The following is a 20,396-nucleotide window of genomic DNA, read 5'->3' on the forward strand; positions in this document are numbered from 1 at the left end:
GGCACCCAATCCTGGTGATGGGGGGACACCCAGTCCCGGGGAGGGGAAGGAGGGACACCCAGTCCCGGTGATGGGGATGGGGGACACCCAGTCCCGGGGGTGGGGATGGGGGGGCACCCAATCCCAGTGATGGGGGGACACCCAGTCCCGGGGGTGGGGATGGGGGGGCACCCAATCCCAGTGATGGGGGGACACCCAGTCCCGGGGAGGGGAAGGAGGGAGACCCAGTCCCGGGGGGGGGGGAAGGAGGGACACCCAATCCCGGTGATGGGGGGACACCCAGTCCCGGGGGGGGGGGGAAGGAGGGAGACCCAGTCCCGGTGATGGGGGGACACCCAGTCCCGGGGGGGGGGGATGGGGGGGCACCCAATCCCGGTGATAGGGGGCACCCAGTCCCGGGGGTGCAGAGCCCAGTGCCAAGGGGCGGAGCCAGGCAGGGCTGGGGGCTCCCAGTGGTGGGGGCGGGGGCGGGGGCGCGGTACGGGGCCGCCCATCCCCGCGGGCTCAGGCCGGCCCAGGCTCCCGAAGGCCGCGGGCCGAGCGCGTCGCCTGAGAATGACGTCATCGCCGCGCCGGGAGCAACTGCGGCCGCTGAGCGGGGAGCGGGGAGCCCGGTGAGGGGCGGGGGGAGTATCGGGGTCTGGGGGGGGTATTGGGCGAGCGGGTATCGGGGCCCAGCAGGCGGGGGGGTATCGGGGCTGGGGGGGGGGAGTATTGGGGCCCAGCAGGGCTGAGGGGCTATTGCGGCTGGGGGGCTGGGTGGGGGGGGATTGGGGGGTTGGCTGGGGGGGGATTGCGGCTGGGGGGGGGATTGGGGCCCAGCAGGGCGGGGGAGGATTGGGGGGTTGGGTGGGTGGTATTGGGGCGGGGGGGTATCGGGGGCTGGGTGGGGGGGATTGGGGCCCAGCAGGGCGGGGAAGGATTGGGGGGTTGGGTGGGTGGTATTGAGGCGGGGGGGTATCAGGGACTGGGGGGGGGTATTGGGGCCGGGGGGGGCTATCGGGATCTCAGCCCCGACGCTCTCTGTTGCTCACCTGCTCTCCGCGCTTCTCTTGCAGACCGTCCTGCGCCGAGACCCGGCTGCGCACCATGACCAAGCTGGCGCAGTGGCTGTGCGGACTGGCCCTGCTGGGCACTGCCTGGGCCACCCTGGCCTTAGACCCCCTGGGCCTCCACCTCCCTCTGCCCTGCCGGCAGGTGCTCTGGCCTTTCCCCGTGTACCTGCTGGTGGCTTTCGGCTGCTACTCCCTGGCGACCATTGGCTACCGTCTGGCTACGTTCAATGACTGCGAGGCTGCGGCGAAGGAGCTTCAGGAGCAGATCAGAGAGGCCCGAGCGGACCTGAGCCGGCGAGGGCTGAAGTTCTGACCCGCGGGGTGGGGAGGCTGCACCCCAGGGAGCTGGGCCGCTCCCCTCGCTTGGCTTAGCACAATAAAGAATCAGTGTGTGTAGCTGAGCCTTGCTGGTAGCCTGGGGAAGGGCCATGGCAGGGTGGGCTCTGGGCGGGTGCCAGCTGCGGCAGGGGGCTGGTCCAGACGCTCAGGAGGAAAGGGCAGGTGGCACGTGGCGCTGGGTGCACGAGACAGTGATGGTAACTAGAGGCGATCAGTGCAGCAGCTTGCTGCTTGGGGATTCCCTTCACTCCTGCAGCCAGGCCCCCCGGTGCGGTTCCTAGCTGCTCTCACAAGCAGACAGGGCCAGGGTTTGGATGAGAGTCCCAGGAATCACCCACATGCTGCTGGGGGTGACTCACTGACGGGTGCTCTTCCCTCTGAGTCAGCGGCAGGGAGCCCTGTGCTGCTCTGTGTCAGATGCAGGGTGCAAGCGAGGACCTGAGCACTGTGCTAGGGAGGTGGGTAATCCTGTACTGTCTCCTTCAGTCCCCTGAGGGTGGCACTGCTCGGGCTAGCCACCCCCAGGCGACTGTCTGAGCCCAAGCTGCCTACACTCCGCACACCGACTCCCCTGGTTACTCGGAGCGGGAAGCTGCAGAGACTCCTCTACCTTCCCCTCTCCCCAGAGCCCCTCCATGGCTCTCAGCAGTCAGTGGGCATTAAATCAGGGCGGGGGGGGGGGGGGGGCTGTCAATCAGACCGAATGCCAAGGCTGCAGCCCCCCCAGCTCAGGCTCCAGCATGCTGTCTGGGCGCTGGGTGATGCTGCTGGCCCGGGGACGTGGGAGTGGGAGGAGTTGTCATTTCCAGGGTGGGGTGGGCCGGGCCGTGCTAGCAAGAACCTTGCTTCCATGGCCCAGTGACTTTCGCTGATGAGCAAGTTCAGCAGGGTTTTGTACAGCCCCCTGCCCTCCAGAAGGCGAATGGGGAGGCTGCTTCCTTCAGGGAATCCCTTGCTCCTGAGCAGCCCAACAGCCTCATCCATGGGCAGTCTCCCTGGCTGGCATGTGGCTCCCTGCAGCCAGAAGGGTGGGGCTGCCTCCCTGGCAGACTCCCTGGGTTCCTTGCATACCAGCCAAAGGACTTTCTTGTTCTTAATTATTGGCTGCGCATCCTTCTGCAAAAGAAGCAGTTGATATCAAAGGCAGGAATGGGGCTAATTAGCAGGAGTGACTAATTAGCTGCTTCCTGAGCAACAGTGGCAGCAAGGAAGGCGGGACAGCCAATTCGTTGCAGTCTTGCCTGTGTGTGGCTAGTCGCGGCCTGGCAGTGCCTAGCCACGGCCTTGAGCAGCTGTCTCAGCTGAGAGACACTCCCCAGCTCCCAGGGTGACCCTGGCTGGGGCCCTGCAGGGTGGCTACGGAGGGAGGGGGCTTGATGGACCCCAATAGGGACTCCCAGCAGCAGGCCACCCTGTCGAGCCCCAGGGCAGAGAGGAGCTGCCCTCGCCAGGATGATCCTGCACATCTTGCATGTTGCCAGGTAACAGGAGGTCAGATCTGCCAGCAGCCTCCCTGTCCTCTCGGCTCCCTGGGGGCACAGCCAGGATCAGAACAGCCCCGTCAGTGCAGGCCTGAGGGGAGGGGGAGCTGCTCTTTGGAGCAGGTTGATCCAAACGTGGCTGTCCCTTCGGCCCAAGTAGCAGCAGGCTGTTTCCCAGGTGCCCATGTGTTCGGCCACAATGTCCCATGTGACCCTCCAGGGCTTCCCGGGACAGGGCACCCATTGACTTGGGGGGTGGGGGGGCTTGCAGGGTCAGGCCATAGGGTAGCCCCCCTCTCGCTCTTTCTCCTCTGCCTCAAACTGAGCTGGGAGGGGCCCCCAGTTCCCAGTAACAGCACCAGAGCTGGGGGGTTGAGTGCACCTGGGCTGTTGGTTGTATTCTCCAAGTTTTGGGGGGCACCAGGGGGTGCAGGCCCTCCACAGCCCCGTCCTGGTCTCTGTGCCTGGGAGTGCCCAGAGCTGAGGAAACAGGCACCACACTCTGGCTTTGATTTATTAAAAGGCACTTATGCTCATACAAAACAGCAATACAAACCAAGGCACCCAACAGAGAAGAGGGCAGCCCCCCAGCACCGCACTTGGCTCCCACCACAGCCCCCCTGGCATGGCTGAGCACAGCAGGGAGGAAGAGAGTCCCCACCCCAGAGCTGGCCAGGGGCATGGGGGAGGCGGGGGCACTGCTGCAGTGTCAAAGGCACTATTCCCAATCAAGCAAACTAATGAAAAACGAGAATGGCTGGAGGTAGAGGAGAGCTGGGCGGGGGGGGGGGGGGGGGGGGAAGCCATCCCTTGCGGCAAGGGGCAGCTGGGAAGGCAGCCGTGACCCCTCAGAGCCCCCCAGGAGCAGCAGAGCCCCAGGCAGGGGGCAGTACCCGTGTAAGCTCTTTGGCTAAGGCAGGCCTAAGGGGTGGCAAGCAGGGGCCTCCAACAGGGCAGGGCAAGGGCGGTAGAATCACAGTGTGAGCATTAGCTCCTCCCTTCATTGGTCAGTGAACATGGGGGGGGGGGAATCATTTGGCCCTTGGGCCGAGGAGCTGGGTCTGCACCTGCCGCTGGCTCCCCCCCCCAGGGCTCAGTGAGGCTCCTTCCTGCCGCAGGACGGCGGAGACAGCAGGTTCCAGGTCTCAGGCCTGCAGGGGCTTGTAGAGCTTGTCCTGGTCCGGAGGGAACTGCCAGAATAACCAGAACCGCAGGACGCTGGTGACTATCCCGGGGATGTTAGGGACCTGAGTGGGAAGGGAACGGGGGTGAGGGGGGCACGGAGAGAGGAGAGCTATAAATCTTGCAGCAGTTTTAGTGTCCCCCATGCCCCCTCCTCCCCCCAAGCTGCTCCATCAGCCACGCGTCACGGGGAAGCTGTATCGGCTGCCTGCCAGCCAATGAATTACCATCCGTGTCCATCGCCCTGAGCGCGGGTCACGAGGCAGCGCAGGGGGCTCTGCGGGACGGCTCGGGAACAGCGCCCCGTGCTCGCTGGGGGTCTGGGCCCACCCCCCAGGATTCCCAGGGCAGCCCCCCCGCACTCACCATGATGTAGAGGTCGCTGAGCTGGAAGCCGTACAGCGTCCAGCTGGCTGAAGCCAGGAAGGTGGCCACAGTCAGCGGGAAGGACAGGCACCGGGTCGACCTGGTCCGGACGATCTTGGCCTGCAGGGGACAGAGAAGGGGCTAAGCTCAGGCACTGGGGAGCTTCCTGCAGACCCCAGCCAGGGCCCCTCCCGGAGTAAGAGCTGTCTCCTGCGAGGCCGTGGGGTCAAGGACGAACCAGAGCTGAGCGACCCACCGGGATCTCCTCTGGGCTCCCCACCCCAAGGCCCCAGCATGTGCTACTCTGCCCCGAACCAGCAGAACGCCCCCCAGTGAGGCAGCCCATGCCCCAGGCCAGTGCCCCAGCAGGCAGGCTCCCCCCGAGGGAGCCTCACGCACCAGGTCAGCCAGGGGCGAGAGGTACATGCTGATGGTGAAGACGCTGCAGAAGAGCCCCAGGCGGGCCAGGCGCACGGCCACGTCGGGGATCAGGAGGTTGAAGTAACAGTAGCCGAGGATCAGCACCCCCAGCAGGGCCACGCTCTGCAGCAGAACCCGGCGCTGCGGGAGGGAAGAGCGCAGTCAGGGCCAATCACACGAAGGCACAGGAAACCCCCTCCCAAGAAATGCCACTGCCGGACCCTGCCCCCGGCACCTCCCCCCCCCATGCCAACTCCTCCCTTTCACAGGCATCCCTCCGAGCCCGCCTGTTCCCCCGGCACCTCCCACCCATGCCAGCCCCTGGGAGCCCTCCCCTGGCGAGCCTGGCAGGCGGGACGGACTTGCTCTCCACCCACCTTCTCAGGGCTGAAGTAGAAGTACACCAGGATGTAAAGGGTCTGCAGCGCCGCCCCGATGGTGTTCACGGTGATCAGCGTCCAGTCCTGCTTCAGGCATCCATAGCTCAGCCAACTGAGGTTGCTGCAAGGGGAGACCAGGCTGGGGGGTCACCGGCGCTGCTGCCTGTGGGGTGGGGAGCCCCTCCAGCACCGGAGCACGTCCCCGCAGGTGAACCTCCCAGAGCATGTGCTCCCCCCACTGTACAAGCCGCTGGAGCAAGTGCCCTGCCCAGCTGTTGTCCAAGCCCCCCTCCACTTGAGCCCCAACTCCATCAACCACATGACCCTCCGGCCTGCGCCCCCTCTGTCCCCTCATGTCAGCGGGGGCTGGACATACTTTACATCGGTGGTAAGGAAGGGCAGGAACTGGATATTCTCCACGCTCCGTGTCTGAAACATCTGGCGCAGGTCAGTCCTAGGGATAAGACAGGTGAGAAATGCCTCCCATCCCACCAAGTCTGAGGGGACCCAACCCCCCATCCTGGCCCAACCCCCCGAGTCTGAGAGGGCATAGCCACAGTGGCAGTGACCAGGGGGCCACCCAGAAGCAGGGCTGCCGTTTGCCGTTTTTCAGCCTTGATGTCAGATGGTTACAGGACTGGTGGGGCCTGCTCTGGACGCAGCGTTGCCCTGGGGCAGCGCCCAGCTGCGTTAGGATTTTATACCGCTCTAGTGACTGGTGCAGCCCTGGGCAGGGACGGGCCAGTCCCCCTGGAGTGACAGGGCCTCCTGCCCAGCCAGCTCACCCCTCCCTGACGGGATACCTCCAGCGCTGGCAGCGCCTCCACCCGGTAGTGCTGCGTCCGCACTCGGGGCCGCGTGAACCAGCTGCAGTGGGATGGAGAAACCGGGGTAACTTCCTAGCGCCGGCAAGGCGCAAATTCCCAACCCTCACGGCTGCAGAGAAATGCTGGCAAACAGAACCTGCCTCCCCCCAGCCCCGGGCAGCAAAGAAATGGTCCCGAAGTCGCTCTTTTAAAAAACCTCCTGACTGATGACAGCTCGGTGTTGGTCAAACTGCAGAGGCCCAGCCATGCCAGGTGCTGCCCATGCGAGTCACGGCTACCCCACAGGGCTGGGGGCAGGGTAACCACTGGGAAAGGAGGGAGCCCCCAGGGGTAAGTTTCTGTGTCCATAGGGCTGAGAGGGGCTGACACCTGCGCTGCCAACCCACAGCGATGCCCAGCCCCCCCGGCCCTAGTAATCCACAGCCTCTTGTAACCCATAACTCTTCCCAGCCCAGCCCAGCCCCCAGTCCCTAGTAACCCATAGCAGCCCAGCCCCCCCAGGCCCTAGTAACCCATAGCTCTGCCCAGCCCAGCCCCCCCGCAGGCCCTAGTAACTCCCAGCCCCCGCCGCCCCGCCCCGCCTGTCCCGGCCCCGGACCCGGCCCCGGCCCCGGCCCCGGAAGCGGAGCGAGCCCGGCCCGGCCGCACTCACAGGCCCGTGGCGAACATGCCGAGGGTGCAGGCGATGCAGGCCCCCGAGAGCAGCGGCAGCGGCGGCTCCATGCTGGGCTGCGGCCGGCGGGAGCCGAGACTGGGGCCGCCCAGGCCGGGCCCAGCCGGGCCCCGCCCCCGGCACCTCCCCGGGCCGGACACCCCAGAGACCGGGACCGCCGGGCCCCCGCCCCAGCGCCCCCAGGTGTCCCCGTGTCCCTGTGTCACCCCCCAGCCCCCCAGCGCCCCCTCGGTGTCCCCGCGCCCCCCTCGGTGTCCCCGTGTCACCCCCCGCCCCCCCAGCGCCCCCCCTCGGTGTCCCCGTGTCACCCCCCGCCCCCCAGCGTCCCCTCGGTGTCCCCGTGTCCCCCCCAGCGCCCCCTCGGTGTCCCCGTGTCACCCCACAGCCCCCACAGCGCCCCCCTCGGTGTCCCCGCGCCCCCGTGTCACCCCACAGCCCCCCCAGCGCCCCCCTCGGTGTCCCCGTGTCACCCCCCAGCGCCCCCCTCGGTGTCCCCGTGCCCCTGTGTCACCCCACAGGTCCCCAACAGCCCCCGTGTCACCCCCAGCCATCCCCACGCCCCCCTCGGTATCCCCACGACCCTGTGTCACTCCACAGCCCCCCCCAGCGCCCCCCTCGGTGTCCCCACGCCCCTGTGTCACCCCACAGGCCCCCAACAGCCCTCGTGTCACCCCCCAGCCACCCCTACACCCCCCTCGGTATCCCCACGCCCCCGTGTCACCCCATGGACCTCCAACAGCGCCCGTGTCACCCCACGGACCCCCAGCTCCCCAACAGCCCCCGTGTCACCCCCCAGCCACCCCCACGCCCCTGTGTCACCCCACGGACCCCCAGCTTCCCAACAGCCCCCGTGTCACCCCCCAGCACCCCCCTTGGTATCCCCACACCCCTCTGTCACCTCACGGCCCCCCATGTCATCCCACAGCGCCCCCAGCTTACCTCGGTATGACACCATAGTGCCCCAGCCCCTCTGAACACCCCCATGTCACCCCCAATACAGTGCCACCCCCAGTCCCACTCAGTATCACAGTATAACGCCCGCCAACAATCCCCCCTCGGCCCCCTGTCACACACCCAGCCCCCATCACTCCTCCACCGCCCCCCCATTGCCCACAAACACCCATGCTATCTCTCACACACTCACCAACCCCTCTCCCCGCTGTCACGCCCAGCAGCACCATCTCCAGTCGCTCCCCCAGGACACTACCACCCCAGTGCCCCCCACTTATACTCCCTGTACTTCCATCCCCTGACACTCCCAGATATTCCCCCAATCCTTGCCTACGCCGAAAATCACTGCCACCCATAACAGCCCTCCCTGGGTGCCCTCAGGTATTGCCATCCCCCCCCCCCATATCACCCTCAGATCCGTCCCCATGGGGCAGAGGGGAGCAGCGGGGAACCCTGTGGCCCCGGGCTTTGGGATGCGGGGAAATGGTCCCCCATGACCCCAGGTGCAGGCTGGCCCAGAGAGAGGATGATGTCCCTAGGGCAGGGGGCACCGATGGCTCAGGCCATGTTTAATTGCTACCTGGGTTCAGTTCCTATCTGCGACTCCCTGTGCAGCCTTGGGTGACTCACTGCCCCTTTCCCAAGTTTCCCAGCCGGTCTGTAAAGTGGGGGAGGTGGAGCCTGACTCACCTTCCTCCCGGGCTGGGAGCCGCAGCCCTGTCTGCCAAGCGGCTAGACCCAGAGCCACAAACGTGGCTAGATGGGTTCCCTGCATGGAAGTTGGCAGCCTGGTGTCACTGGTGCACATTCCCTGGCCCCGCTGCCAGGGGCTGCTGATCAAGGGCTCCTGCCCGGCTGTTTCCCAGTCTCCCAGTCCCACTGGCTGCTGCTCGGCGTGGGCCTGGCTGCCCCCGTGCCCCATTCGTTCCGTGATGGCGTCACAGCGGCTTCCCCGGCATGGAGCTGTGACGTCACCGTATGAACAGGGGCAGTAGCTTGTCGTCTCCCCCTGCCCCGGGAGGTGGGGTTGGTTGTTGGAGGGTTGTGGCAGGGCCAGCGCGTTAACCAGATGGCAGAGATGGGGGCAGGGAATTAAAAAGCATTTCCTGCTCGCTCTGTGCCCAGCCGCCGGGGCTGGGTTGAGGCTGTTGCTTTGGGCTGATGGGCCTGTAGAGTTTGGCTCCAGCCTAACTCCACCTCCGGGGGCTGCCTCTGTGGAAAGGGGGCTAGTGGCTGCCCCAGGGCTCGCGCAGGCTGCTCAGACTCCGGCCTAGGCTGCTGGAGGGTTCCCTTCCCAATCCCAGGTGGGCGGAGAGGAGCTGGGCTGCCATGCCTGGACCTTGCAGGTGCTTGCGGACGGTGTCCCTCCTTGCCCGGGACACTGGTGAGCATCCCGTGACTTTGGCAGGGTGAGCAGCTGTGTGTCAGTGCCTGTGCGTCAGCTCCAGCTCTGGGCATCAGCTGGGCTTGGGGTGATGCCTGCACATCTGCCCGGATGTTGCATCTCTGCCTGTCTCCAGCGGGTGGTAATTAGGCTCCGGATGTGCCAGTCTCTCACCTGACTCACTGCAGCCTGCACCGGTCGGACCAGCAGCCAGCCACAGGCCGTCAACAGGTGGCCTGGTTTGGAACCAGGGTTCCTGGGGTTCCCCAGCTGAGTGGGACGAGGGGTTTGCGGCCTGTGAGCGTGAAGGGATGGTTTTGTGTCGACAGCCAGGTAGCTGGGCTCGGTATTGGCTCGGCTGCAGAGTCTGGGTCTACATATGGAGCATAATGGTGCAGTGGCAGGAGGGACCCATCCAAGCGCCTGGCTAGGAGAGGGACCCTGGAGGGGACAGATAGCCTAGTGCTTAGGGTATCAGATACCCGGGTTCAGTCCCTGCTCTGACACAGGTGCTCTCCGTTCCCATCTCTGCACAGCTGGGGGAGGGATAAATACATTCATGGCTGAGGTGCTCACAGCTCTGCTCCCAGGACAGTCCTGGCTCTGGCACACAACGGTGGAGTTGGCCTGAGAGCTGCCCCATGGAACAGGGTTTTGAAGGCAGGGCAGGAATCGCCAGCCCAGCCCAAGGCCGGGGAAGGGGAGAGGAGCCGAGCACGGCTGCCTTGGGCCAGGCCGCTCCGGGGAACGGGAATCAGAGAGACGCTGCGTGGCCCTGGATGAGTCTCGGTTTGATTTTCGTTCCTCGCTGCCAGCGATGTTTGTCGCAGAGGCTGGAAACGCAGCACAGCTCGGTGGGGGCGCAGTGAGCGATCAGGGTCATTCATGGCCCAACTCAGCCCACCCCTTCAGAGTCACTCCCGTCCCCTCCTCCCCTGCTGCCGCCCTGCTCAGGAACACGTGTCTCTGGATCCAAATAACTGATAGCGTCAGGCACAAGTTTCCACTCCAAAGCCCTCCACAAACCCCAGCCAGTTAATTAACTAATTACAACAGCCTGGTAGCCAAGAGACCGCTGCTCAACCCACCTCCCCCCAGAGGCCCTACGCACTTGGCCAGCCGGACCAGCCATTTCCGCAGGAGTGGAGAGGCTGGGAAGGGGACAGGCTGCCCTGGCAGGGTCTTGAACCTACAGGAGGCTCTGGTTGATGGGAGAGGGCAGCCCTGGGCAGGGCAGGTTGGACCAGGGGTATCTCTCTGCCTGTCACCTTCTCTGGGGCTCTAGCCAGGGGGATCCAGCTGGGGCCTGGGTGCTGCCCCTTCATTGGGGGAGGAGGAGGGACTGGATCTGAGCTGGAAGCTGTAGGGGAGATGCTGGAGCCTTCCTGGTCCCTAGGTTGGGGGAGTCCTGACAGGGCTGTTGGAGGAGTGCTGTTGGCGCCTTCCCCCCACCCCCCAGCAGTAGTAGTCTGGCCGTATCCGAACATATTTATTCAAGACCAGTTGTATAAAAATTCCAGTGGTAAAAAGGAAGCTTTACAAATCAGGACATGTTATATACACTCCTCCGTGCAGGGCCCAGCAGGTGTGTGGGTGAACGAGGCCCCTGCCCCCTCCAGGCAATGAGGCGCACACAGGCGGTGGAGACAGGGTCGCACAGCGTGTCTAGAGCCCTGCCGGTGGTGGGAACTCCAGCCAGGCAGCAGCTACGCTCAGCCTCTGCCCCACCCTGTTTCCAGCACAGGTGGCTGCTTTACACAGAGGACAGGGAGTCCTGGGTGGGGCCAGGAGAGGAGGAAGAGATTGTGGCACCAAGCCTAGGCAGACAGGAGTGGGGCTGGGAGTTTGTGCTCTTGGTGTTTCTGGAGAGGCCAGGCTGGGGTGGGTAGAGGGAACGGGGTGTCATGGGTTTGGGGCTGCCAGCTCAGTCCATCCTCAGGCGATTGTGAGGACATTTGTCTCCTTTGGGTCAGCCTGCAGCCCAGCTCCCTGCTTCAGGCCAGACCATCCCTGGCCAATGTGCCATCACCAGAATTGCCATGGGAGGGGGCACCTGCTCCAGACATGTCTACACAGTTTCCAGGTGTCACCGTATGGAAGCCCAGCACCCACATCACTGACTCCAGGGTCCTGCACCAGAAGGAATATTGTTCCAGGAGGTCCTGCCCCAGCAAGGTGGTACCACAGCCCTGGCAGACCCAGAGTCCCTGGGTTGCACTCAGCCCAACCGACACAGCCCGTCGTCCATGGGCTGTTTGCGTGGGCAGCACAGGTGCCTCTGCCTGCAGGACACTTCCATGCCACCAGCCCACAAGGCCTGTCCATCCTGCGCACTCCATGGGGGCTGGCTCAGCCAGCCAGAGGTGCCAGCACCCCGCCCCAGTCCAGTGCCACTGCCCCTCCAGCCAGGGCAGCAGCCGCTGTGGTCCGCTCTCAAAGCGCGTGGTTGAAAGTGCTGGTGGGCTGTTCTTTGGCAGTAAGGAGGAGCGGCCGCTCCCCGCAGGGCTATGGCGGCGTGGTTGCTCAGCTCGGCTTTGGGTCATTTGACCCGTAATACTGACCACTTGGGCCATTCGACCCGTAACAAGTCCTCAGGCTGCCAATGCACGCCTGGCTGAGAGCCAGCTGGGGGTGCACACCCAAGAGCTGCTCACGTGAGTGTTTGCAACAGCCCAGCCGGGGGCCGGTACCCCTTGGGCCACAGGGTCTGTTCCCGGCAGCAGTAGCCATCCAGCGGTTCAGTCCATGCCGCTCAGCCAGGCTCCCCCCTCACAGGCCTTGCGGCACCAGCAGGGGCAGCAGGAGGCTAAGCAAGGTGACAGGGCTGCTCCCCCGCAGCGCCGAGTTCTGGCCCACACTCCTCAGGACCTGCGCGTCCGCGTCGTCTGCGAGAGGAGAGACAGGAGCCACGTGAGCTCTCGGACATGGGTGTCCGGGCCCGAGACGCAGCCCGTGGCTGACACCCAGCAGCTGGGGTCACGCGTGAGCCGCAAGCCAACGGCCGCAGCGACCTGGCCAGGCACATGCTGTGCCACCTCCCTCCCGCAATCCCACATTGCTCCAGGGCAGGGCTCTGCCAACACCCCTTCTGCCTGGCCTGCAGCTGCAGCCCCCAGCCCTGGCATTTCAGACCTAGGCCCTGGAGCAGGTTCTTGCCTGTACTCTAGGGGGAGGGGATCTCAGGAATCTGGACTGAGATGGCCAGACCCACAGCTCCATGGGGAACGCCCTCGCCCAGCTGCTCCCCACAGCCCCTCATATGGCAGAGACCACACCAGGCCACTAGGGTCTGTTGGTCAAAGCCAGTCACGTACCTGCCTGTATCCCCCCCTTCCGCATCGGGGTGTGGACGGGCGGCGTCCCAGCTGCAAAGCAAACGCAGAGACAAGCAGGTGAAGGGCAGCGCCGAGGTCAGTTACTGACCGCATGCCCCAGCAGCCAGCCCATGCCCCGGGTCCGGCCTCACCCCCTGTCTGCTCTGCAGCCCGAGTCAATCCCATTCCCTGCTATCTGCAGAGCCCATGCCTAGAGCCCTGCAAATCCGCGGGGAGCCGCTTTCTAGCCACGGACCAGGTTGGCAGATCAGATGCGGATACACGTTTTGTACCCACGCAGGGCTCTGCCCCTCCCCCAGAGCTGCGGGGAGCCAGGGTCAGTGCTCTTCCCTGGACACCTGGAGGGCAGGCAGGACATGGCGGGGCAGCCGGGCTGCTGGGAGGGCTCTGTGCCCAGCAGGGCGGGACCAAGACCCCAGAGATACTCACTGGCTTTGCCAGCCACAGTCACCTTCAGCTTCAGGCAGCCGTCGCCATGGTGGTGAATTGGCTTCGCTGGAAACAAGAGACAGGTGGGTCAGAGCTGCGCTCTCCATGCCCACAGGGGCTGTTTCTCCCGCTGCCGGGAGAGGCCCATGGAGTCAGGGTCTCTCCCGGGCCAATCAGAGCAGGGGCCAGAGAGCAGACCCTTGGTGCTAAGGTGGGGGCGGGGGGCACGCAACACGTCACCCGCACGTCATTACCCACCTTCCACAAACCTGTGCACTCCCCCTCCTACTTGGCCTCCATCCTCCACCACAGCCTTGGCCAGGCCCCCCAGCGCCTGTGTACCCCACAATAGCCCCAACCAGGCCCCACCCGACCCCCCCAGCCCCAGCGCACCCACCCATAGCCCCAGCCAGGCCCCACACCTGGACACTCACAGATGTAGTAGTAGCTGTGTCCCTCCTTGAACTCTTTCCCCAGGGTGAAGGGTGTGAAGCGCTGGAACTTCTCCGAGAACCGCTCGGGGCCGTGCAGGGCGGCCGGCTTGTTGCACTCCCAGCGGATCTGGTCCTTGGAGTGGGGTTTGCAGGCCGCGTACTCCTCATACTCCACCAGGTAGAGGGTGTAGCGCTCCATGGCGCGGGGAGTCACGCTGCCCTCCTCATAGTGTGGGCAGATGATGTCCAGGTAGTCGTTGAGCCGGACCTCCACGGTGTAGTCGTCCGCCAGGAACCTGGGGCCAGGAGGAGGTGCGGTCAGTGGTCAGCACCCAGGGGTCAGAGCGGTCAGACGCATGCAGGGTGAGAATGCAGCCCTCTGCTCCCAGCCAGCCTGCACCATGGGGGGCAGAGGTCCAGGGACGGGGGAGGGAAGGGGCAGATGCCCCAGACGCAGAGGGGCCAGTGCAGATTGCGGGGGTGGGGGTAACAGAGCAGCCACTGGATTGGGGGTTGATTTCCCAGCACTATATTCTCCCCGCACACACACTTTCCGCTAAACACCATCTGGGGCATTTTACAAGGTGAGAAACAGATGGGAAAATAATCTGCCCTGGTTCAATAACCCGTTAAAACCTCCAGTGCCCAGCATGGGAGCGAGACCCCCCCAAGCACCCCCTAAGCCCCACTCCTCCCCATGGTGCCAGGCCAGGAGCTTCAGAGCAGGAAGAGCCTAATGCTGCCCTGGGATCTCCCTCTCCCCCGGGTGGGCACTGGGCCCACCCCAAACCTGCCCCTTGACCTCACAGATCCACTGTCTGCTCAGTGGAGAGGCTGCCTGGGGGGCTGGGGGTTGTGGAGGAGGGAGAGACCCCCGGGTGAGGGAGGGGAGTAACTGCCCCCCCCTGGTGTCCTGTTGCTCTTCCCCAGGGAGCCGGGAGCATGACCAGCCGTCACAGCTGCCCCATTAGCCAGGGCAGACTGCCAGTCTCCGCTCCAAGCCGCTCCCCCATCTCATCACCTAATTAGGGCTCCTCTCCCCATCCAGGCAAACAGGCGCTGCCCCCTCCTGCTGCAGGCATCTCAGCCACCTGGACATGGCGACACCACCAGGGAACTGGCTTCTGCTCCCTGTGAGGCCACCAGAGGAGGGGGGCCCACAGCAGCTCCCACACCAGCTAGCCCCTAACCCTGCTCCAGCCCCCTGCAGTCCAGGTACCTCAGACACCCCCAGAATTGCAGTCACCTCTGGGGCACGCTGCAGCATGCAGCACAACAGCTGGGGTGGGGTGGGCAGCAGCCCACTCCTGGGGCCAGTGAGCCGGCCGACCTCCCACCCCGCGCCAAGCTGGGGCTGGCAGCTGAGTGGTTCAAGACCAAGAGCCCCCCCTGCCCCACACAGCTGGGGAGGCCCCTCTGTAAGGCTCCAGTACCCAGGCAGAGAGCTCCGGCACTGGGGGAGGACCAGCTGCATTACAGGGCATTGGAGATGGCATCCACCAGGCGCTTCTCCAACTGGTAATTCCACTGGCGGAGTCCGGGCCTCCCCTGCTCACCAGCCCGTCAGAGCCAGGAGCTTCCCTCCCATCTGCATTGGGACGGGGGCACCAGCACTGGGCACCAGCTGACCCGGGCCAAGGGAAGTGCGTGGCACCAGGCACCTTGGGAAGCTCAGCCCCTGCACGGCAGGGAGGGCATTGGGGACCTCAGGCAGAAAGGCAAAGAGTGCAGGAGTGTGGCCCGGTCACAGCAGTGCCCTGAGCCAGCCCAAGGGGGTGAGGGGGCAGAGGTCTGGCCGGGCAGCAGTACCAGCTCTGGGGGTAGGTCCCGGGGGACGGAGCCTGCAGTGGTTGGACCCCAGTTGCAGCCAGTTCTTTGTTTCTTTGCACAGATGACCGCTCCTGGGGAGGGGGGGCTCCAGGGGGATACATGGGGGGCACGTGACAGGTGAACCCCCCAATCATGTGCCTGTGTGGCTAGTGACCCTCCCTATGCCCTGCCCCAAGGCACAGACAGAGGGTCCCAAACCTGCTGGGACCTGCCTCCCCCCCATCAGCCCCACACCTGGAGCGGACTGGGGGGGGGGGGGGGAGATTCCGCACAGCCTGGCCAGGGCCAGCCCCACATCCTGCCTCCTGCAGCTGCCCCACCGACGTGTTTGTCAACAGGCTTCCTGCCGGTGCACGCGCTCCCCCGTGCCCCTGGCGCCTTCCCCTGGCCCCGCGCCAGCCCCGGGAAGGAAGAGGCCCGTGTCCAGCAGGGAGCTGGGTCCTGGGAAAGGAAGGACCAGCGCCCCCCCCCCAGCGCTTGGCACAAACAACCCGCGGCGGGTGAACTTCAGCCCTGCCAGCGACTCCGGCCCGGGTTAAACATTTGCCAGGGCCGGGACTGGCCGCTCCGGGGGGGCTTTCCTCGGCTCCCCCCGTGTCAATGCGAAGGCTCGTTACCGGGCGCTGCTGGCGAGCCCGCGAACAAAGGCCGAACCTCCCCGCCCGGGCCCCCCGTTCGCCTCCCAGCCTGTCTCGGGGGCGCAGGCTGCAGCGGCGGCTCCCGAGCACCTCCGGGCTCTCAGCGGGGGCCGCTCCCCGCGTGTTTACAAACTCCGCCGTGGGGGAGACCCCGCCACTCCCGGGGACCCGCCCCCAGGCAGCGCGGCCGGTCCCAGAGCCCGGCATCCGCCGGAGCCTGAGCCGAGATCCCCCCACGCGTGACCGGAGCACGGCTCGGGCGTAGCCGGGCACCCTCGGGTTGTTCCCAGCCCAGATTCCCAGGCCAGTTTCGCTTGGCTCCTTCCCGAGCGCCCCGGGCTGGTAGGGGGGCCCGGGGGAGGGGCGCGCTGGGGCCCGGGCTGGTGGGGGGGGGGGTCGGGGGAGGGGCGCGCTGGGGCCCGGGCTGGTGGGGGGGGGGTCCCGGGGCCGGGGCGCGCTGGGGCCCGGGCTGGTGGGGGGGCTCGGGGGAGGGGCGCGCTGGGGGGGCTCGGGGGAGGGGCGCGCTGGGGGGGCTCGGGGGAGGGGCGCGCTGGGGCCCGGGCTGGTGGGGGGGCTCGGGGGAGGGGCGCGCTGGGGCCCGGGCTGGTGGGGGGGGCTCGGGGGTCCCGGGGCCGGCAGGATGCGGAGCCCCCGCACTCACTTGGGGTTGGAGCTGTTCCAGAAGACCGGGTGCCGGTCGGCGGCCACCAGCCAGCAGCACAGAGCGAGCAGGGACGCCCAGCGCAGCGCCATGGGGCCGGTCCGGAGCTCGTTGTGTGCCGGGCAAGGCGCCCCAGCGCTCCGCCTTATGTACCGGGACCGCCCTGGGCGGGAGGAGCGCGCCCGCCCCCAGCGCAGAGACACCACAACACGGGGCGGTTCAACACATGGGGTGTGTAGTCAGAGCAGCACAATGCTACACAAAGAAACACAACAACAACACAGAGCAACCCCTGGGCAGTAGGACAACAAGACCACCACACAGAACCACACACCAACACGTGAAGGAGAACACTTATAGCAACACACCACCACCACATGGGACAGTACACTCAGAGCAACACACGCATACAGAGCAAACCCAAAACAACACAGAGTAACACAATAGCACATGGAGCAATACAGTCACAACATGGAGCAACATAACAACACCCCCCACACACACAGAACACACAACACAATGATAATGCACCGAGTCACACACACGGCTAAAGAACAGCACCACACTAGACAACAGGGAGATAGCAAAAGGACAACACACAGAGACACTTATGGCAAAACAACCCAGAGAGTGACACACACAAACCGCAATATCATGATAACACACAGTACAGCACAAGGCAACACACACACTGACACACAGCAGCTCACACAGTAACACAAACCAGGCAGCTGGAACATGGCCGCGGGAGGTGGGTCTGATCTCTGGGGTGGGTTTGTGTCCTGTGCTGGGTGCCCACACACGGCTCCCCAGCGCCCGAGCGAGCACAAGCCCGGCACTGCGGGCAGCTGCCAGCCACCCGGTCAGGGGTGAGCGCCAGGCTCCCAGCTAAGCCCCAGCTCTGAGGGGCCCTGACGGCCCTTGCTCACTGCAGGGATACAGGGCTCCTCACTTCCCGGCCAAACAGTCCTGGCCTGGTGCTGGGCACCGATTAAGGCCCAACTCCGGCCCCACTGAAGCCAGTGGGAGTTTTGCCAGTGGTTTGGCTAAGCGGGTGGCCTTAGAACTGCTGCCCCTCCCTGGCCCGGAGGCGGCTGCATTTCAGCGGTGGGTGAAGGGATCCTGGGGAGAAGTCAGTTGGCCTGCAGGCAATGCCTGCCTTCCTGCTGTCCCTCCACACCTCGCAGAGAACCTGCTTTATCTGATGTGTTTTGGGGACATCAAAAACATCTGGATAAATGGGGCTTGGGGAGCAGCTGATAAGGTGCAGGGGACAGAGCCGAGATTCTGATAGGCAGGCGGCTGGATAACAGGCACCCACCTCCTTTCCCCCCTTATCAGCCATGTCTATTCTCTCCAGCCACAAACATGCCAGCTCCCCCACCCCCCTCCTATTTGCTCTCCATTTGTTTGATATTGTGCAATGCCTTCCCAGTAGAATCCCTTTGCCAAAGGGAGATTGCTCGGCTGGGGCCCTGGGGGGAGCCATTCCCGCATCCAGGCCAGAGCCATGTCTCCCTAGCTGCCTGACAGGCGCATGGCTGCGCGCTATCGCCTTGCATCTGCCCCGAACACCGATCCATTCTTGTTAAGCCTCGCCGAGCAATGCTTCGCCGGAGTGTTGTGAGCTGATAACTCAGCCACGTTTGCAAAACAACTTTCCCCTTGTTTATTACATAATGAGCCATTGATTGTGGGTAATGTTGCATGCCCCACATGGCAAGGCGGCCTGGAGCTGGCGGCAGCCATGCTGGGATTGGTCCCTGGAGCCGCTGGAAGCTCCTGGTAAGACAACTTCACCTCTGAGTCTTGGCACCGTGGCTGTCCCTAGGGCAGCGGGTCCTGACACACCTTTCCACGCCAGTCACCTGCCACTGGGCCATGCCCCGGTCAGGGTCAAGTACCCAGATCCCCCAGGGCATCCCTCGAATGTGCATGTCACGTGGGCAGCTGGATGTGATGGCCACAGAATGGGGCTGTTGGGGGCAGCCTGGAGCCAGGCCTTCCTTCCACTATCCCAGGGTCTGCGAGGTGCCAGATCCCCCAGATCCCACAGCAAGGGCCCCCCTGCCTGCCCAGATCCCAGCACCTGACCCGTCTGCATCCGCACCCAGCTACCATTGCTGGCTGCAGCTTCCCGTGGCGGGGGGGCCCTCACCATGGCCTCTTTCATCTTTCCTATTCACAGCCAGCCCTGAAGTCAGCCCATAACTTTTAATCACTGCATTAGCAGGACTCCAGCTCCCACCACGCTGGTGCGGGCTTGACTTGGGCTGCCCCTGCTTGCATGCATTGTAATCTCCCAATAATGACCTTCAGGGTGGCCCGCATGGAGCGCAAAGTGCTTTAACCCTACACCCCCCAGGGCAACGGAGGGGTTAGCCCCACTGTACAGCTAACGGGGGAAACTGAGGCACAAAGTGGGGACAGGATCACACAGAGAGTCAGGGTCACAATAAGGCATAGAACCCAGGAGTCCTGACTCCCAGGTGCCCCCCTCCCCCGAACCACTGACAGAGCCCTGATTTCCTGGTGGTGAGACCGTCAGGAATCGAAGAAGTGGGCAAAGGGAGTTGTGAGACGATCCCGTCACGCCAGCCTTTGCTCAGCTCCCAGGGCCTCTGCCCCGGGAAAGAGCCCGACACACCAAGCCAGGATGGGCCCTTCCCGGCTGAATGCACCTGGACACCCCACGCCTGGGATGAGGTGCAGCCCCCCCCAGTACGGCCAGTGCTGGCACAAACAACGGGTGAGCTGAGGCCAGGCGCAGCCCGGCAGGTTCCCAGCAGCCCCTCCCCCGATTGCGCTGGGGCGACCTTCCCCCATGGCCAGCAGTAGCCTGGTGATAACGAGGATTTATGGTTGTGATTTCACTCCAAGGCCATCACGCCATGCACGCTTGCTGGGGGGGGGGAGGAGCTGGGGACCCACAGGCCTTGTCATTTGCTCTGCGGGGGTGGAGGGATAGGATTCAGGACTGGGGGTGGGGGGACAAAGCCCCAAGTGAAGTGGGAATGGCCATATGGGGTGGGGGCTCAGGGCCTCATGGTGAGGCCCGTGCCCTATAGCAGGCGGCTCAAGGGGGTGATGGTATGGGCAGCCCCTGGCTTTCCAATACAGGAGAGGTTTGGGGTGCGTGGTGAGCTCCCCCCCACAAATCCAGAGGCCAGCAGTCTGGGTGCTGGCAGGGGGGGTGCCCCTCCCCGGTGCTGCCAGGGCAGAAGCAGCGCTGGGCAAAGCACATGAGCGGAACAGGGCTGGTTTGGGGTCACTGCTGTGCTGGGGGGCCCAGCCCAGCTGGGTGAGGGTGAGGGTGAGGTCAATGCCAGGGCAGGGCAATGCCTGCTCGGGCATGACTCTCCCTTCACACGCTAGGCGACGTGTGCAGGACAAAGGTGAGCGTGCAAGGTGTAAATAGTGCGAGACATAAACACGACGTGTGGCGCACACAGTGGGCGGTGGCCAAGGGGCCGGGGCCCACGCTTTGCAGGCTATTTATAGCTTATCAGGTAGAGCAGAGTGCCCAGGTGTGAGCTGGCCACTGCCAGCACTGAGGTAACTGGGTCTGGGGGACGTGGGGGGGGGCGTGGCACGGGGGCTGTCCCAGCACCTAATTAGGGAGCAAAGGCCATGGCTGCTGCGTGCTCCGTGCAGCCAGGCAGGTAACTGAGATCCGGGTCTGGCACGACACGGCAGCCTGCGCAGGGGGCGGGCCCAGGGAGGCATGGGGCCCGGGGCGGGGCGGGGGGGCAGTCTCCTTGACGTGCCAGAGATGTAACTGGCTGACTGGTGGCTTGGTGCCCGAGCTGCCCTACAGGCCTTGCTGCCAGCCTGGTACCAGCAGGGCCCTTGTGCAAAACATTCCTCATCCCCCACCCAGGGTTACAGGGCAGCAGGGTCCCAGCCCGGGTGGGTCTGGGCTCCTTCCCCTCCCCCTCCCAACCAGAGAGGAACCTGGGACCAGCTTCCCAAGGCCCCCCCACCCCCCAGCTCTTCCCTCAAGCTCTCTGG

At 65.1% G+C, this 20,396-nt stretch overlaps 3 protein-coding genes across 6 annotated transcripts; 1 reads left to right on the forward strand and 2 right to left on the reverse strand.

Moving 5' to 3' along the window:
• The first annotated feature begins 507 nt into the window (after window positions 1–507).
• On the forward strand, window positions 508–1,451 carry DPM3 (dolichyl-phosphate mannosyltransferase subunit 3, regulatory). The gene is made up of 2 exons (XM_054010847.1): window positions 508–614; window positions 1,059–1,451. Exons 1-2 carry the CDS (start codon window positions 556–558, stop codon window positions 1,366–1,368), a joined length of 369 nt encoding a protein of 122 aa, XP_053866822.1. The 5' UTR covers window positions 508–555; the 3' UTR covers window positions 1,369–1,451.
• Window positions 1,452–3,375: 1,924 nt separating this feature from the next.
• On the reverse strand, window positions 3,376–6,820 carry SLC50A1 (solute carrier family 50 member 1). Of its 4 annotated transcripts, none has more exons than XM_054010570.1 (7): window positions 6,703–6,786; window positions 6,027–6,090; window positions 5,600–5,677; window positions 5,221–5,344; window positions 4,823–4,984; window positions 4,424–4,543; window positions 3,376–4,122 (listed from the first exon to the last, which is right to left on the reverse strand). In XM_054010570.1, exons 3-7 carry the CDS (start codon window positions 5,659–5,661, stop codon window positions 4,021–4,023), a joined length of 570 nt encoding a protein of 189 aa, XP_053866545.1. In that variant the 5' UTR covers window positions 5,662–5,677; window positions 6,027–6,090; window positions 6,703–6,786; the 3' UTR covers window positions 3,376–4,020. The 4 variants fall into 4 exon arrangements, with proteins under 4 accessions (XP_053866545.1, XP_053866546.1, XP_053866544.1 ...); XM_054010571.1 differs by having other exon boundaries at window positions 6,009–6,090; XM_054010569.1 differs by lacking the exon at window positions 6,027–6,090 and having other exon boundaries at window positions 6,703–6,820.
• Window positions 6,821–10,534: 3,714 nt separating this feature from the next.
• EFNA1 (ephrin A1) lies at window positions 10,535–16,516 on the reverse strand. The gene is made up of 5 exons (XM_054011027.1): window positions 16,386–16,516; window positions 13,257–13,552; window positions 12,823–12,888; window positions 12,373–12,423; window positions 10,535–11,943 (listed from the first exon to the last, which is right to left on the reverse strand). The coding sequence occupies exons 1-5, from the start codon at window positions 16,475–16,477 to the stop codon at window positions 11,828–11,830; spliced, it is 621 nt and encodes a 206-aa protein (XP_053867002.1). The 5' UTR covers window positions 16,478–16,516; the 3' UTR covers window positions 10,535–11,827.
• Between the last annotated feature and the right edge of the window lie 3,880 nt (window positions 16,517–20,396).

Source organism: Malaclemys terrapin, chromosome 21, assembly GCF_027887155.1.
Source record: "Malaclemys terrapin pileata isolate rMalTer1 chromosome 21, rMalTer1.hap1, whole genome shotgun sequence".
Taxonomy (NCBI): Eukaryota; Metazoa; Chordata; order Testudines; family Emydidae; genus Malaclemys; species Malaclemys terrapin.

Coding starts and splice junctions, on each gene's coding strand:
- DPM3 (XM_054010847.1), top strand. CDS start 556: ATGACGTCATCGCCGCGCCGGGAGCAACTGCGGCCGCTGAGCGGGGAG. Junction 615..1,058: donor AGCGGGGAGCGGGGAGCCCG/GTGAGGGGCGGG, acceptor CTTCTCTTGCAG/ACCGTCCTGCGCCGAGACCC.
- SLC50A1 (XM_054010572.1), bottom strand. CDS start 6,488: ATGGGTTACAAGAGGCTGTGGATTACTAGGGCCGGGGGGGCTGGGCAT. Junction 5,678..6,246: donor GAGCTGTCATCAGTCAGGAG/GTTTTTTAAAAG, acceptor TCTTATCCCTAG/GACTGACCTGCGCCAGATGT. Junction 4,123..4,423: donor TCAGCGACCTCTACATCATG/GTGAGTGCGGGG, acceptor CTTCCCACTCAG/GTCCCTAACATCCCCGGGAT.
- EFNA1 (XM_054011027.1), bottom strand. CDS start 16,477: ATGGCGCTGCGCTGGGCGTCCCTGCTCGCTCTGTGCTGCTGGCTGGTG. Junction 13,553..16,385: donor TGGAACAGCTCCAACCCCAA/GTGAGTGCGGGG, acceptor TCCTGGCCCCAG/GTTCCTGGCGGACGACTACA. Junction 12,424..12,822: donor GACTGTGGCTGGCAAAGCCA/GTGAGTATCTCT, acceptor TTTGCTTTGCAG/CTGGGACGCCGCCCGTCCAC.